Source organism: Cucurbita maxima, unplaced genomic scaffold, assembly GCF_002738345.1.
Source record: "Cucurbita maxima cultivar Rimu unplaced genomic scaffold, Cmax_1.0 Cma_Scf00043, whole genome shotgun sequence".
Classification (NCBI taxonomy): domain Eukaryota; kingdom Viridiplantae; phylum Streptophyta; class Magnoliopsida; order Cucurbitales; family Cucurbitaceae; genus Cucurbita; species Cucurbita maxima.
Window position 1 is genome coordinate 760,013 of NW_019272059.1, and position 13,594 is coordinate 773,606.

General features: G+C 35.0%; 3 protein-coding genes and 1 long non-coding RNA gene across 5 annotated transcripts; 2 read left to right on the forward strand and 2 right to left on the reverse strand.

Moving 5' to 3' along the window:
* Window positions 1-1,008: 1,008 nt before the first annotated feature.
* On the reverse strand, window positions 1,009-3,000 carry LOC111470075 (ganglioside-induced differentiation-associated protein 2-like). Its single transcript, XM_023115550.1, has 3 exons — window positions 2,574-3,000; window positions 1,775-2,039; window positions 1,009-1,404 (listed from the first exon to the last, which is right to left on the reverse strand). The coding sequence occupies exons 1-3, from the start codon at window positions 2,698-2,700 to the stop codon at window positions 1,191-1,193; spliced, it is 606 nt and encodes a 201-aa protein (XP_022971318.1). The 5' UTR covers window positions 2,701-3,000; the 3' UTR covers window positions 1,009-1,190.
* Window positions 3,001-4,300: 1,300 nt separating this feature from the next.
* LOC111470077 lies at window positions 4,301-4,782 on the forward strand. The gene is made up of 2 exons (XR_002714971.1): window positions 4,301-4,412; window positions 4,500-4,782. It is a non-coding gene; the product is annotated as an uncharacterized LOC111470077 (long non-coding RNA).
* A 405-nt stretch (window positions 4,783-5,187) lies between these two features.
* Window positions 5,188-6,099, forward strand: LOC111470076 (protein IQ-DOMAIN 1). Its single transcript, XM_023115551.1, has 2 exons — window positions 5,188-5,669; window positions 5,781-6,099. Exons 1-2 carry the CDS (start codon window positions 5,457-5,459, stop codon window positions 5,958-5,960), a joined length of 393 nt encoding a protein of 130 aa, XP_022971319.1. The 5' UTR covers window positions 5,188-5,456; the 3' UTR covers window positions 5,961-6,099.
* Window positions 6,100-6,681: 582 nt separating this feature from the next.
* On the reverse strand, window positions 6,682-13,296 carry LOC111470073 (serine/threonine-protein kinase STY17-like). 2 transcript variants are annotated; one of them, XM_023115547.1, is made up of 16 exons: window positions 12,908-13,296; window positions 12,241-12,355; window positions 12,054-12,154; window positions 11,838-11,957; window positions 11,380-11,434; window positions 10,555-10,665; window positions 10,328-10,378; window positions 10,049-10,218; window positions 9,848-9,955; window positions 9,018-9,091; window positions 8,620-8,795; window positions 8,164-8,259; window positions 7,468-7,548; window positions 7,315-7,368; window positions 7,100-7,234; window positions 6,682-7,026 (listed from the first exon to the last, which is right to left on the reverse strand). In XM_023115547.1, the coding sequence occupies exons 1-16, from the start codon at window positions 13,108-13,110 to the stop codon at window positions 6,943-6,945; spliced, it is 1,734 nt and encodes a 577-aa protein (XP_022971315.1). In that variant the 5' UTR covers window positions 13,111-13,296; the 3' UTR covers window positions 6,682-6,942. The 2 variants fall into 2 exon arrangements, with proteins under 2 accessions (XP_022971315.1, XP_022971314.1); XM_023115546.1 differs by having other exon boundaries at window positions 10,049-10,224.
* Window positions 13,297-13,594: the final 298 nt, after the last annotated feature.

The following is a 13,594-nucleotide window of genomic DNA, read 5'->3' on the forward strand; positions in this document are numbered from 1 at the left end:
GGTTCGATCATGCCTCTGTTAGGGTTATTAATTTGACTCAAATTTTTTTCGGACCTATGAAATAAGTTAGCCACTTTGCCAAGTTTTAATCACAACGGTATTTGTGCATATTAAAAATCCATATCAAAATCAATCATAGAAGGAAGAGTCCGAACCAACTTAACAGTACTCTTCTACATGCATTTGTGGTTATGAAGTTTTGATGAGTCTATTTACATTAACAACCATATGTTCGTATACTTATTATGGTGCACATATTTTTTGAAAATATCACACAGTGTTGTCAGCACATGTTCATTTGTTGTTTGGTAAGCCTTCCTAATTTCGTAAGAAATTCTTCACTCAAAGAGTTGGTAAGACTTAAGAATATAATTCATGTTTAACCAACAAGGAGAAAACTCTTTCTATCCGCTCTATTTTCCATTTAGATAAGATTTTTGTACCCTATTTAACGTCGAGACTCCAATGTGGTGACTCTATAGGTTAAATGGACATATCTTGCTATCGCCAAAACACTGACATTGAATTTTTCATGAAAATGGGGTCGGTTGAGCCGTGTAATTTATGAAAATGGAGTCCAAGTTCACCATTCGATTTCAACGTGAAATCACAATATCTCATTTGGATAGTTCTGTTGTAGTCAAAAAATTTCAATGGTAGGGTGTCAAGATCGACAGGGACGAGGGCAGGGATTTGGATGGACTTTCAAATTCCTTCTCCTTGTTTCTTTTATATAAAGAAATTTATAGAAATAAACTTCATAACTTCAAATTTCTCGAACTTAAAGCTTTCTAACTAAACAATTAGCAATGGAAGCAAATTTTTTAGGGTAAACGTTTGGATTTTGGATTTTGTAGGATATCTAAATTGTTCTTAATAAAAACGAAGAACAAAATAATGTCTTCTTAAGTTTATCATTACATAAATTTATCTAACTAAGCTAACAAAGTATATAATTTCGAATCAATCTGAGTCATACCAACGTTCCTTTTTTTGAAAAGGAGGAGGGAGAAGAAGATATTGATGTCTTAACTTAAAATGAAAACAAATATTAAAACTATATACAACCATTTTTCCAAAAAGAAAAAGAGAGAGATGCACATATATATACACAAGCAAGCACTTCTTGGTGTTGGTGTCCAAAAACAAGGCCCGTTTTAGGACCCAGTGGAACCCAGAAGAGCTTTTCTCTAGGAAATGCACCTCATGGAGTACACGTGGGATTCCATTGAGGGTGCACCGTAGACCCTAGGATGGTCACTCTCTTGACCATAGTCCATCATCGGACGGTACTCAAGATCTTCATCATGATCATAAATGAATTCTGGAACCTCAATTTCGTTCCTCCTTACATGTTCCCACAGCAGACCAATTCTACTCACGTACCTCACCTTACCATACACCCTATCACATTCAAATATTACCCCCCATTAATAATAAGTTTCAAAAAAAAAATTCAATTATTTCTACTCTTTTTTAATTTTATTTAGCGAGTAAGGGCATAAGTGTAATTTTACATCCAACTTTTTCTGTGAAGAGTCCAAAAATACTTTTTTTTTCTTTTTTCTCAGAGGTGTTTTTCTAAAATAAATATTGAGGGTCAGCCCATACATTATCAACTTATTTAAAATTACAAAAAATATATTTTACGTTTTAAAAAAAAAAAAAATTAAAATGTGGATTTGACGTTTCGTACGTGTGAAATTGATTACCATATTCAAGAAAATTGGGGAAAATTGAAATTGATTCAAGGAAAAAGGTTAGAAAATAATACTCGCTGGTGAAGAAAATGCGGCCGAGAGTGGCGAGAAAAACCCTGGCTTGTAGGTCTGGGTGAACGAAATACACGGCTTCCAGATTAGCCTTGACGGCGGCTGGAATTGCGTCATAGATCGATCGGAGAGCGGCGATTCCGGGGAAATTTTGGCTTCTTTGAACGCTGGTGTGAAAGTACAAGATCGTGAAACGCTTGTTCTTAAGCCTAGGGAAGATCTTCTCCTCCAGATGATTCTTCACCACATCCAAACTCACAGTCCGCGCTGATTATCAGAAAAGATGATCAGTATTCAATCTCATCGACCAAAACAGCAAGAAATTAGAATCGGAGCATTAGTAGTTCAAATTATGCAGATACTTCATTTTCAATTTCATCGATGAAAATAGAACGAAACTCGAATCAGAACAGAGCAAGAAAACAAAATCAGAGCAGAGTAAGAAAATATGTAGTTGCTTCTTGAGCAAATTCAAACTCACAGTGCGCGCTGATGATCAAAAGAGATAACGGAAATTCAATTTCATCGATGAAAAAGAGCAGGAAAATCGAAGCAAAGAAGATTAGGTCAAATCAACAGATGCTTCTTGAGCACGCATTCAAACTCACACTTCGCGCTTAAGACAATGACATAAATTCAATTTCATGAATAAGAAAAAAAAAACAACAAGAAAACAGAAACAGAGCATAGTAACGCAAATATATAGATATTCCTCGAGAGGACATTCAAACTCAGTAGTAAAAAAGACGACGAAAATTCAATTTCATCGACGAAAAGAAGAATGAGAGAGAAATCGAAAACCTGGAAAGAATTTCCCGACGATACGGAGAATCCGGCGGCACTGTTTGTCCCTGCCTTTGATCTTGAAGACATCGAACTTTTCGAGTTGGTTTTGCTCCGGCGGAGGAGGCTGAATCTGAGCGGACATAGTTGAAGAACTCCGATGAGAATCAGAAGGAAAAAGGGAGTAGCGTGCAGATCATAGTTAGGGCAAACTACGGATATGGATAAGGATGGATTCAACGGATTTGGTGGAGATGGAATTGGTCGAACGAGATTCGGAAAATAAATTAAGAACGAAGAATGAATAATTGAATTGAATTGAATCGAATTTTTAACCTTTTTTTGGTGGAAAGAAATGAAGATCATGGAGGCCGATAAAATGGCGCGGACGTAGGTCAAAGATTTTCGTCACAGAGGAATATTCTGTTACCATCCTTCCCTCCCCACATGACACCTCTGCCTTTTAATATCGGTTAAATCCCTTTTTCATAAAATTAATTTTGTTTTTTTTAATATATAAACATTATTATTGCAACTAATTTTCAAAAATATTTTTTTGAAATCAAACTCAAATTTTAAAAATTTTAAAATTTGACAAAATAAAGTTTTAAACATTAAAATAAAGTAATTTTAAAATTTGACTTAAAATTCTAATGTATTTTTAAGAAATTAAAAAAATTTACAGAAACTTGTGAGGAGTATATAATTTTTTAGAACAAAAAAACAAAAAATATTTTTAAAAATTCTCATTGGTTTTTATTTTTTATTATTATTTTGCAATTTAAAAATACTATTTTGCGATTTTAAAAAATAAATAAATAAAAACCGAACTCTCATATATTAAATTTTATTTTTTAAAATAAAATTGAATTTTGTGTTTAATAAAACCAATAAAAATAATATAATATAATTGCCAAGTTGAAGATAAGCCCAAAAAAAATATAGTTATTTATGAAAATAGCCTCCAATAATTAATTAATCTGGCCATCAGCCATCTTGGACTTTTTCATAATAAATAAATAAATAATAATAAAATAAAACTTTTAGATCATCCTTATCTCCCAACTCCAATTTATTTAATAGTTTTTTAACTAAAAAATATTCAAAATAAATAAATAAAAAATTGAAAGAATTTGGAGAGATATTAAGATTATAAAATTTAATAATTTCATTTTTTTTTCTTAAATAAATATTTAAATTCTTAGTTAAATTATTTATTTAAACTTTCAGTTAAATTTTAAAAATAAAAATGAGTGGTTAAAATATACGAGAAGTAGAGATGTCTACGAGGCGGGACGGAAAAACTTCCTCCATATAAGTAGCTACAACTTATTTAATATATCAAAAAACAAATTTTAAATAGGGTGAGGCGGGTAATTGAGGGGAGACAGAGATGGAGAAGCCGTCTCCAACTATTTTTTTAATATGCTAATATATATATAATAGGGTGAGGCGGGAGAGAGAATATAATCTCGATCCCATTTATTTTTTCGTAAGGCAGGTATAACAGACAAACAAATTAGAACAAAACAAGGAAGGAAAGATGATATTTAAACCAACACGTTCGAAACATTATCACATATGTTACAAACGACCTCGAAACAGCCTCCATAGACGTCAAAGATGCTTATCCCATTTTTATCCCATGAACAAAGCAAGAAACTCCAAAAGTCAGGCAGCCACTCCATCGTCAAAGATGCTTATCCCATTTTTATCCCATGAACAAAGCAAGAAACTCCAAACTTGTAAGTTCAAAGTTCATGAAATGGCTATAAATACTCTCCCCTCTAACCCATATTCAAACCCAAATCAAAGAACACCAAATCTAAGAGATCAAGATGTCTGAATGTCCTCCAGGTATGTGTTATTTTGTGCGCTTGATTTAGTTCTATCTTCTTCAAAGATTATGGAATAATTTTTTGTAATGTCCTAAATAAACGGTAGGAAAAGACCAATGGCCCGAGCTGGTTTTCGTAGAGTATTCTACTGCTGCACTGATCATTGAGAAGGAGAATCCTAACGTGAAAGCACACAAGATTCTAGCTGGGAGTCCGAGAATTTTGAACTTTGATTGTTCACGAGTTTGGGTTGATGTCAATATCAATGATGTTGTTGTTAAAGTGCCTGCGATTGGTTAAGGATTGTGAATTGATATCTATATGTAATACATACATATATTTCAAATTAATAATAAGGTAGTATCTTTCTACCACTTTCATTTCAATGATCTCTTGAGCAGGATCAAGTTAAAAGGGTAATACATACATACATTTGCGTTATCACCATGAGAAAACTTGAAATTGTGACTGAAAAACTAAGAACAAAAGATGAACAATATGACTATTCAATAATAAAGTTTGATATAGGATTTCTACACGTCAATATCCCGAATTTGTGAAGATTTGATGGTTGGATAGATATTTGTAATACTTTTATAGTCTCTTACTTATACATTTAACCGTGTAAAAACTATCAACCTCGTTATGCCAGCACTCCGACTACCTATCTAAAAAATTATTCAACATCACAATCACAAAATGATTATGTAACTGTCCAAATACGTAACAAGCCAAAACGAAATATCTACTCACGATAATTCACAGTTAAAATACAATGTAATCTCGTTCTCCTACTTTCTTTAAGATAAAACTGTCAGCCACGTTATTCACTCACCGACCAAAGTCATCTCAAACAAACCATAATAATAAAAAACTTTGTCTAAGAGAGTGAGAAAAAGAGGAACATCCCTCCACGTTGTTGGATTTGGGACAAAGCATCAAATTTTGGTCATTTCAAAACAAACATGTTGCGCACATCTCCCACTTTCTTGTAACCTTAATTTCCACTAAAGATCATCAGAACTCAGGCCACCATTATCGGAGCTGAAGAACAAGAAGAACAATGGGGATTACAAGAAACTGGTGGTTTAGAAGAGTCAGAAGGACGTTGAGTAGAAAAGGCAACAGGGACATTGTTTTTCTGCAGACAAATGCAGAAGAAGAACAACAACAAGAAATTGCTTATGATTCAATTATTCCAAGTTTCCAAAAGAAAGCTCTGTGTTTAGAGGAAGTGGCAGCCATCAAAATCCAAACTTGTTTCAGAGGCCATCTTGTATTATATCTTATCATGACACTTTACTTCCCTTTTACCTGTTTTGCATCCCAAAATATTTCATACATTTTAATCATTTGAATTATAATCAATACGTACATTGTTCTTCAGGCAAGACGAGCATTTCGAGCACTAAGAAGCTTGGTGAAGCTGCAAGCGCTGGCTCGAGGGGTGTGCGTGAGGAGACAGGCACGCATAGCTCTTCAGTTCATGCATACATTGGCTCGATTGCAAGTTCGGGTTCGGACTCGCCAGCTTGTGAGCAGATACAGTGAGGAGTCTGATTGTTGAAACTTCCTCCAAATGGCATCATTGTTCCTTCAAAACTGAATAGAAAGGTATCATTTACATTAGCAGATGCTTTTACAACACTATAATCCTATCTGTCTGCAACAATGTGGCTAACTTCATTGAGAATCCTATTCTATAATTGATTTGTGGTTGGGTAATATTTAGCCGTCTCTTTCTCTTTGTTCCTTTCTTTCTTGTTTTATTGTGAGATCTCATATCGAGGAGGACGAATCATTCTTTAGGATGTGGAAACTTTTTTTTAGCAATGTTTGAAATACCTAAGCCCAAAAACGAAAGTCTAAAGAGGATAACATCTACCGTAAATTCGAGCAAAGTGTACCAACAAAGACATTGGGCTCCCAAGGGAGTGAATTGTGAAATCTCACGTTGGTTGGAGAAGAAAATGAAACATTCCTTATAAAGATATGGAAACCTCTCCCTAATAGACGCATTTTAAAAACCTTGAGGAGAAGCCCTAAAAAGAAGGTCTGAAAAAACAATATCTACCAGCAATGGAATTGAATGATTACATTTATGATCTTATTTTGGTAATGATCCTATTGTGGTCATTAATCTGCTAGCTTTGCACTTGGTTTTGGCACGATTCTCTTGAGATGAACAGGACGAGTACAACTTGATCTTCTATTACGACACTCGTTGTAAGCCTTTCAGAATCATAGTTCATAAAAGTGGATTACATTAACCATGGTAAAGAAAAGAATGAAGATAGAAAGAAGGCAGGATTCTACATTCAGATGTATTGTTCTTAAATAAGATATAATACAACATGCTATGGGTTAGGCCACAGACAGAGAAGGGCTCTTTCAATATATATATAGCTGTTAGGCTAAGGAAGGAAATATGGACACAAAAGAAGGCAAATGAAAATGAAGGTCTGAACATTTTCCTTCTCTCTTTCTTGTGGGGTGTGTGTTACTGATTACCAGCACCATTTTTCACCCCTGGCTAAGCTCCTGTGCATTCAGTGGTACCCCTTTTTGAAGGCTGAGAAAAACGCACCAGACAACTTATCTTTCTTGCGTCGATGTTCCCCATTGTTTTCGACCTGCTTAAATCGCATCTCGCTGAGAAACTTTTCATAATTCAACATGTCAGATATGTCTAATGAGTCTACGTACCTGGTCAGCAATCTGCTTGAGGATCTCTAAAATTTCAGTGAAGTTTGGACGTTCAGTTGGATCCTGACGCCAGCATCTCTCAAGAAGTTCGGCAAGAACGGGATGGGTGTTCTTCGGTATTACTGGGCGCAGTCTCTGTCAAACCACATCAGTTAATAATTAAAACATTTTAGTTGCGGTAATGGTAATATCGACCAAGAAATCGATGTCTATACCTTCTGGACCACACCAACAGCTGCTTGTAATGGGGTCATAGATGAGTAAGGAATCTTGTCATACAATAAAACAGCAAGAGAGATGTCATAATTAATACTAAAATGGACAGACATAAAGATTTAAGTGAATGCTCAAAAAAATCAGCTGCTTACTTCTCCAGTTAAAAGCTCCCACAAGGCTATTCCAAAACTGAAAACATCTGCCTTCTGGTCGTATGGTTTATGCTCAATAACCTTGAGATAAAAGATACTCATCATAAGGAAGAACAATGGCACATTCTTCAGAATCTAAAAGCAACAGACTAGCCCAACAATTCGATAAATGCTACTAACCAAACTTCATTCGAGTTAAACTCTTGTCCAGTTAACAGTCAATTAATTGAAAAGTTGTGCTGTTGTGAGTTTAGCTCAAGAATAAAAGCAGAACATTTAATGTCATCGTGGTTCGATATACCCTTGCTAACAACTCTGCTCCATCTAAAGCCGTGCTATCAATTGCACCTTGCAGTCCTTGGTGTATTAAAATTCATCATGGTCATCACTCTTGACGATGATGGCATGATCAATATGCAAATTCTAGTTTATAATTTAATGAGTGAAAGAAAGCAAGATATGATAGAAAATGCATCGGACCGCCAGCTAAGCCCAACTTGTCCTAGTATACCTCACAGGAATAACAGACATATCAAAGTCTTAAAAAGGGCATAATAATCAAAGCTAGGTTGAACCAGATTGCCCACAGCAATCTTACACAAGCAGATGATGGATATGATACTATATTTGGGTCGTTCTTATGTATCCTGGTTAAAAAGATATGCAAGGAATGAGAAATTAATGAAAAATACATACTTCAGGAGCCATCCACCGGTATGTTCCAGTTTCAGCTGTCATCACTCCAGATTGAGCTTGAACTCTGGCGACTCCAAAATCAGCAACCTTAACGACCTGAATTGAAGAATCTAGGACTTTAACAATGTGAATGAAAATATTCTTTTGCAATCCTTTCTTTCTGTATTCTTGTCTTTTTTCTTAATCGTAAGATAATATGCCATGCTTAATACAAACAGGCACGCTCATGCATGATTGTGCACTTAAAGGCACAAAACATGAGTATAAATGCTTATAAAAAAAATACAAACAAGAATAGACACATTCACAAACAGGATTAATAATTATTAAAAGACATGAATACATGCAACAGTGAGGTCATTTTCAAAAGAATATTATAAGAATTAATGGGTGAGCATGAATGGCTATAAATTGATGAAGATTTCTCATTCTCACAGCTTTATGAAGTTCTCTCACCATGTTTTCATCCATCAGAAGATTGGCAGTCTTGAGGTCTCGGTGGATTATATTATTTTGGTGCAAATAATTCATCCCTCTTGAAATATCAATGGCTACTTTAAGTAGAGATACAAGGTTAAATGCTCCTCTTTGCTTATGAAGGAAGTCATATATACTTCCTCTCGACATGAACTCTGTAAAAAATAAAAGATGAGAAATAATCAATCGATGAGAAACAAATGAAAAACTATATCATGAAAATCAGGGTGTGTGCGTGAAAGGAATTTTCTTCCTTTCACGCACACACACACAAATTTGTAAGGAACATATCACAATATACATTTACAAGGGAATTGTTTCAGCTAATATCCCATTGCTACTCCATAAAGAACTTTTCACGTAAGAAGATAGCTCACCGGTCACGATGCAAAGTTTTGGAGGTTTAGTACAAGCACCAATTAATTGAACAACATTTTTGTGCCGAACTTTCCTGAAAAAAATAGGATATCAGGCTTTAGTATAATAAGTAAAGACTTCATCCAGCGTTAATCGTCTCCAAGTAGGTACGCATCTTGTGAAAGAAACATTTGGAATCTATTAATATAAATTGCTTCAAGTGCTTATATGGGTTTTTTCTGAGTCCACATCTATCTTCAAGATCAATGTGGGAATTTTTAAGTGGCAAATTTTTTTGGAGAGAAATACTAAGGGATACCAATGGAAGATAAGTTAAATGAGTTTCTTAAAACATATTTGAAAATGCCAATCTACTTTTGAAAGACCTAAAATTTAGCTTTTCATTAGGCTGGCATTTCCAGACGCTTCCCATACTGTTCCCCATTCAACCAATCAGAAATGAATCCTTATTTCTTCTCCTTTAAGATGATAAGAGATGATTATCCTCCATTGTACAATCCTCCTTTGAATCAGTATGTTGTTTTTTCTATTACCATATATGACATCAGGGGCATGCCAATATTTTGCCTCGACCGTAACAAAAATTTATGATTCTAAGCCCAGAAACATCTCTTCCCAAGTAGATGCATTATTTTGAAGACTAAAGATTTAGAAAGAAACAGATGATCTTAGATTCAATTAGAACTTGAAAGTGTAAAATATCTAAGACCTACCTTTTCTGATTGATATATTTTGAGCCTAAAACCCATTGCATCCTACGTTGTCTTTCAAGGTCATACCATATGTGTTATTCTAAAGCACGATGGTGTTAATAACAATATAGACAAACCTCATTATATAAACTTCTTGAGAGAATTCTTTGAGCATCTCTTCATTAATACGCTCAGGCTTCAGTACTTTAATAGCTACTTCTTGACTACAATACGTGCCTCGATACCTTGAGAGGAGAGGGAAGGAATATTAGGATAAGGATATGTTAACAAGTTTTTTATAAGTTAACAATCATATGTTATAATTAGATCAAACTTACAGGTCCCCATATGACCCGGATCCAACTTTATTCTCAAATTTTAGTTGTCTGGCGTCAATTTCCCAGACATCAGTACCATCAGTAGGTATTTCAACACAACTAGGAAAAGATTCAACTCTATTCTGGTCATGCTTACCCAAAGCAGGACTGGACTGCTTTTCTGACCAACACTGCTCCTGCATCCCATTTCGGGGACGTTAAAGAAATTAAAGAGAAAAAAAAAAACTAAGAATGTATCAGCAAACATTGAAGTTCATTCAAATAATAAAAAGAAGATACCTTGAAATTTGAAACTTCTTTTTCTAAGGTCCTTTTAAGCTCCTCAGTTTCCTAGATTTTCAAATATTCAGGTAGTTAAATATGAAAAAGATTGATATAAAAGATGAATGAAATAAACAGTATAAGATGTTAGAATGAATTGCTCTTGTGAACTTCAGAATATTGGTCAAAAAGTGAATGGTGAAAAAGTTCCACAAAAGTTTACATGCCTAAAATTCAGATCTTACCTCATAAGGCCAACCATCAATGACAAAAACATCCAGAGAGAAACCATCAACAGAGGAGAAAGCATGAGCTTCTTGTATGTTAAGTCCAACATCAGCCAGTAGGGAAGTTAACTGACCAGAACCAAAACCTTCTATCAACCAGTGAAGGGTGTGATAATAAAGGAAAATATAACCCCAGCAACCTAAATATCTCGTTGATATTGAGTTTTTCTTATAAATACTTATGGCTTATCAAGAATGCCATGGACACCACCAAACCAACTTTTTTAAGGTAGCAGTCAAGAATTCATTCAAATTACATGTTACGGTAGATCACCAGGAATTGTTTCTGTAAGTTGTAAATCTGTTATAGTCAGTTAGTAGTTATTAAATGGTTAGTCTGTTGTAATCTCATTTGTTGAGAGGTACTAGGAAAGGAGCAATGTTTGAGGAATAATTACACAGTATAAAAAACTAAAATGCGGAAAGTCCTATTAAATAGCAAATGCAGGCACATCAAATTATATAGTCCCAGATCCCAACTTATGATGAGCTTAAAGTATATCTCATCTTTGTACATGCTCGTGAAGGAAATAGTAAAATTTGTTGGCGGGTAGACATGCAATATTAGAAAATCTTGGTCGTGGTGGTCTATCAAACTGGTAGCATCATAGAGCAAACATGACGGTTCCAAGTAGGTGAAAATGTATTGAAGTTCTATTTGGTCTATCAAACTGGTAGCAGCATAGAGCAAACATGATGGTTCCAAGTAGGTGAAAATGTATTGAAGTTCTATTTAACACACTTCATAAACTATGGCTTCAAGTGATTAAATAGGTCAGATACCTGACTAAGGAGTTTAGGCTTGTCAGTTGTTGCAAACGTGATCTCATGCATTGGCCTATAAATTTTCAATGGTAGAATGAAACAATATGTTACAAAAACATCCATGAGTCAAAAGCAGATAACTAACGTTAAAGAAGACTGTTATTGTTGTGCGTGGGATTAGCTTTATACTATGCTGTTAATCTCACTGCTACTTGGAGATTATATAGAATCAGATGGACAACAAAATTGGAAAGAATGAAGGCTTAAGCAGCCCAAAATTTCAATCAGCGAAAGAAGAAGCTGGCCAAGAAAAAGGTCATTCAGTAGACAATATATTGGTATATTTGAAGATGAAATTTCTCTCCTCTCTTAAATGTTCTATACAGAAACACTGTTGAAAATGAATAGCCAGATCAATATTCTAATTTTTTACTATTTCATAAAGCTGTTGTATAGATAAATTCTTTTTTCCTCACCGAGAAAAGCAAGGCGTTGCGTTTAGGGCACTGTCCCTATCTTCAACCCCATACTTAATGGCCTGAAGTGCACGTGCTTCAAGACTAGGTGAAGAACCAAAGGTTGGAGGTGGATGGTTCCTAGAGAGAGAGTAAATGGACGAGCACCATAACAAAAACTAGAATCAGGACATATTTGTAAAAACATATGTACGGAAGAACATTACTGAGCCGCACCCATGTTTGATAGAACAATTAAAAGAGCTCTGAGCATCTTCCATCATTGAAGAATCCAAACAAGAAGAATTGAAAAGGTTTTCATTTGCAGAAGGATAAACCTGCATTATGAAGAAGATCTAAATAAAGATACGATGCTATATAAAATCTAGCTCAACAGGGTTCATGCAGTGGAATTCACTTTTACCTGCACAGGACGAACTTCAAATACAGGTCGTTTAGCAGGGTCTACAGCCAATTGAAGTAATCTCTTATGCGTGAGTACATCTTCCGCCCTGTCGACATTCACATCCAATGCGTATCTATACAGCAAGAATCAGGAACTTAACAAAAACGGGAGTGCTCTGGAAATCCAATAAAAACGTGATCATAAATTCTGATAAACCAACAAAAATAAGAGATGAATTTGTAATCCAAACAACGTACTCAAGAACTGATCCTCTAAACAATCCGCAACCACATAAATCCTGGCTAGACTATGCTCAATACTTCCAACTCCCACACTTGATAAACCATTTAAAAATAACATAATAAAACAAAAGGCTAAATATAGGGAATGTTTCCTACTCTCCTGGATAATTCTGAATTTGATCCTTAATCTGTTGAAATTTTCGAAGTTACTCCAAATGTATTGAAATTTATCAATGAAGCTCTTCCATGAACATTGTTAGAATTTGCTAAAAAAAAGTCAATGTACCTTCAACTCGGATTCTATTTAACACATTTCCCAACCTGGGTATAGCATAATTTGAACACTCCTTTCAAGATTCAGAGTTACATCAAATATCAGATACCAATGACCTACAAGAAATTCCCACAAAACCCAAAACGAAGGACTAGGGCAGGGAAGATACCGAGCAGGGAGGCGATTGAAGTGGAGCCAAAGCTCATCATCAAACCCAGGTAGATTCGCCTCATGAAAATTGGATTCCTGAATCCGTCGGAGCACTTCGGTATAAGCCTCGAGCTTCTGGCGATGATGCCTGGAGGTCGCATGGGGAGAGGAGGAGTTCGTAGCTCTGCTACCGCAACTCTCAACATCTTCCTCGATCGGCATTGATGAGAAGACACAGAACGAAAAGATCAGTGAATCCGAGAAAATCTCCGAAGGAAAATCAAAAGGAGGGAGGAAAGAAAGTTAAAGAAAAAAAGGGGAACGAGGAATGATTGAAGAATTGTACATGGGAATTGGGAATTGGGATCAAGTTGGGAGACAGATGAAGAAGCTTTCTGTGAAGTGGAAAAGGCTGCCGCGAAAGAGGTGGAAAGAAGAGAGAGACTTTGACACGTCATCAGGTATACTCGGCGTCTAGTCATCTGGGGCCCACAATAACTATATAAAATTGCCATCTTGGATAATTGCCATTGCATTAAAATATCTCCGCCCGCCCACATTATTTTTTTATGGGAAGAAAAATTAAAAAAAAAAAAAAAAAACTATTTTTTAGGGTTTTATTTTTTTTATTGGCTATTTTCAAATATTAACCTATAATCTTTATTAATAATTGATTTATTTTAATTTTATTTATTTATTTATATTT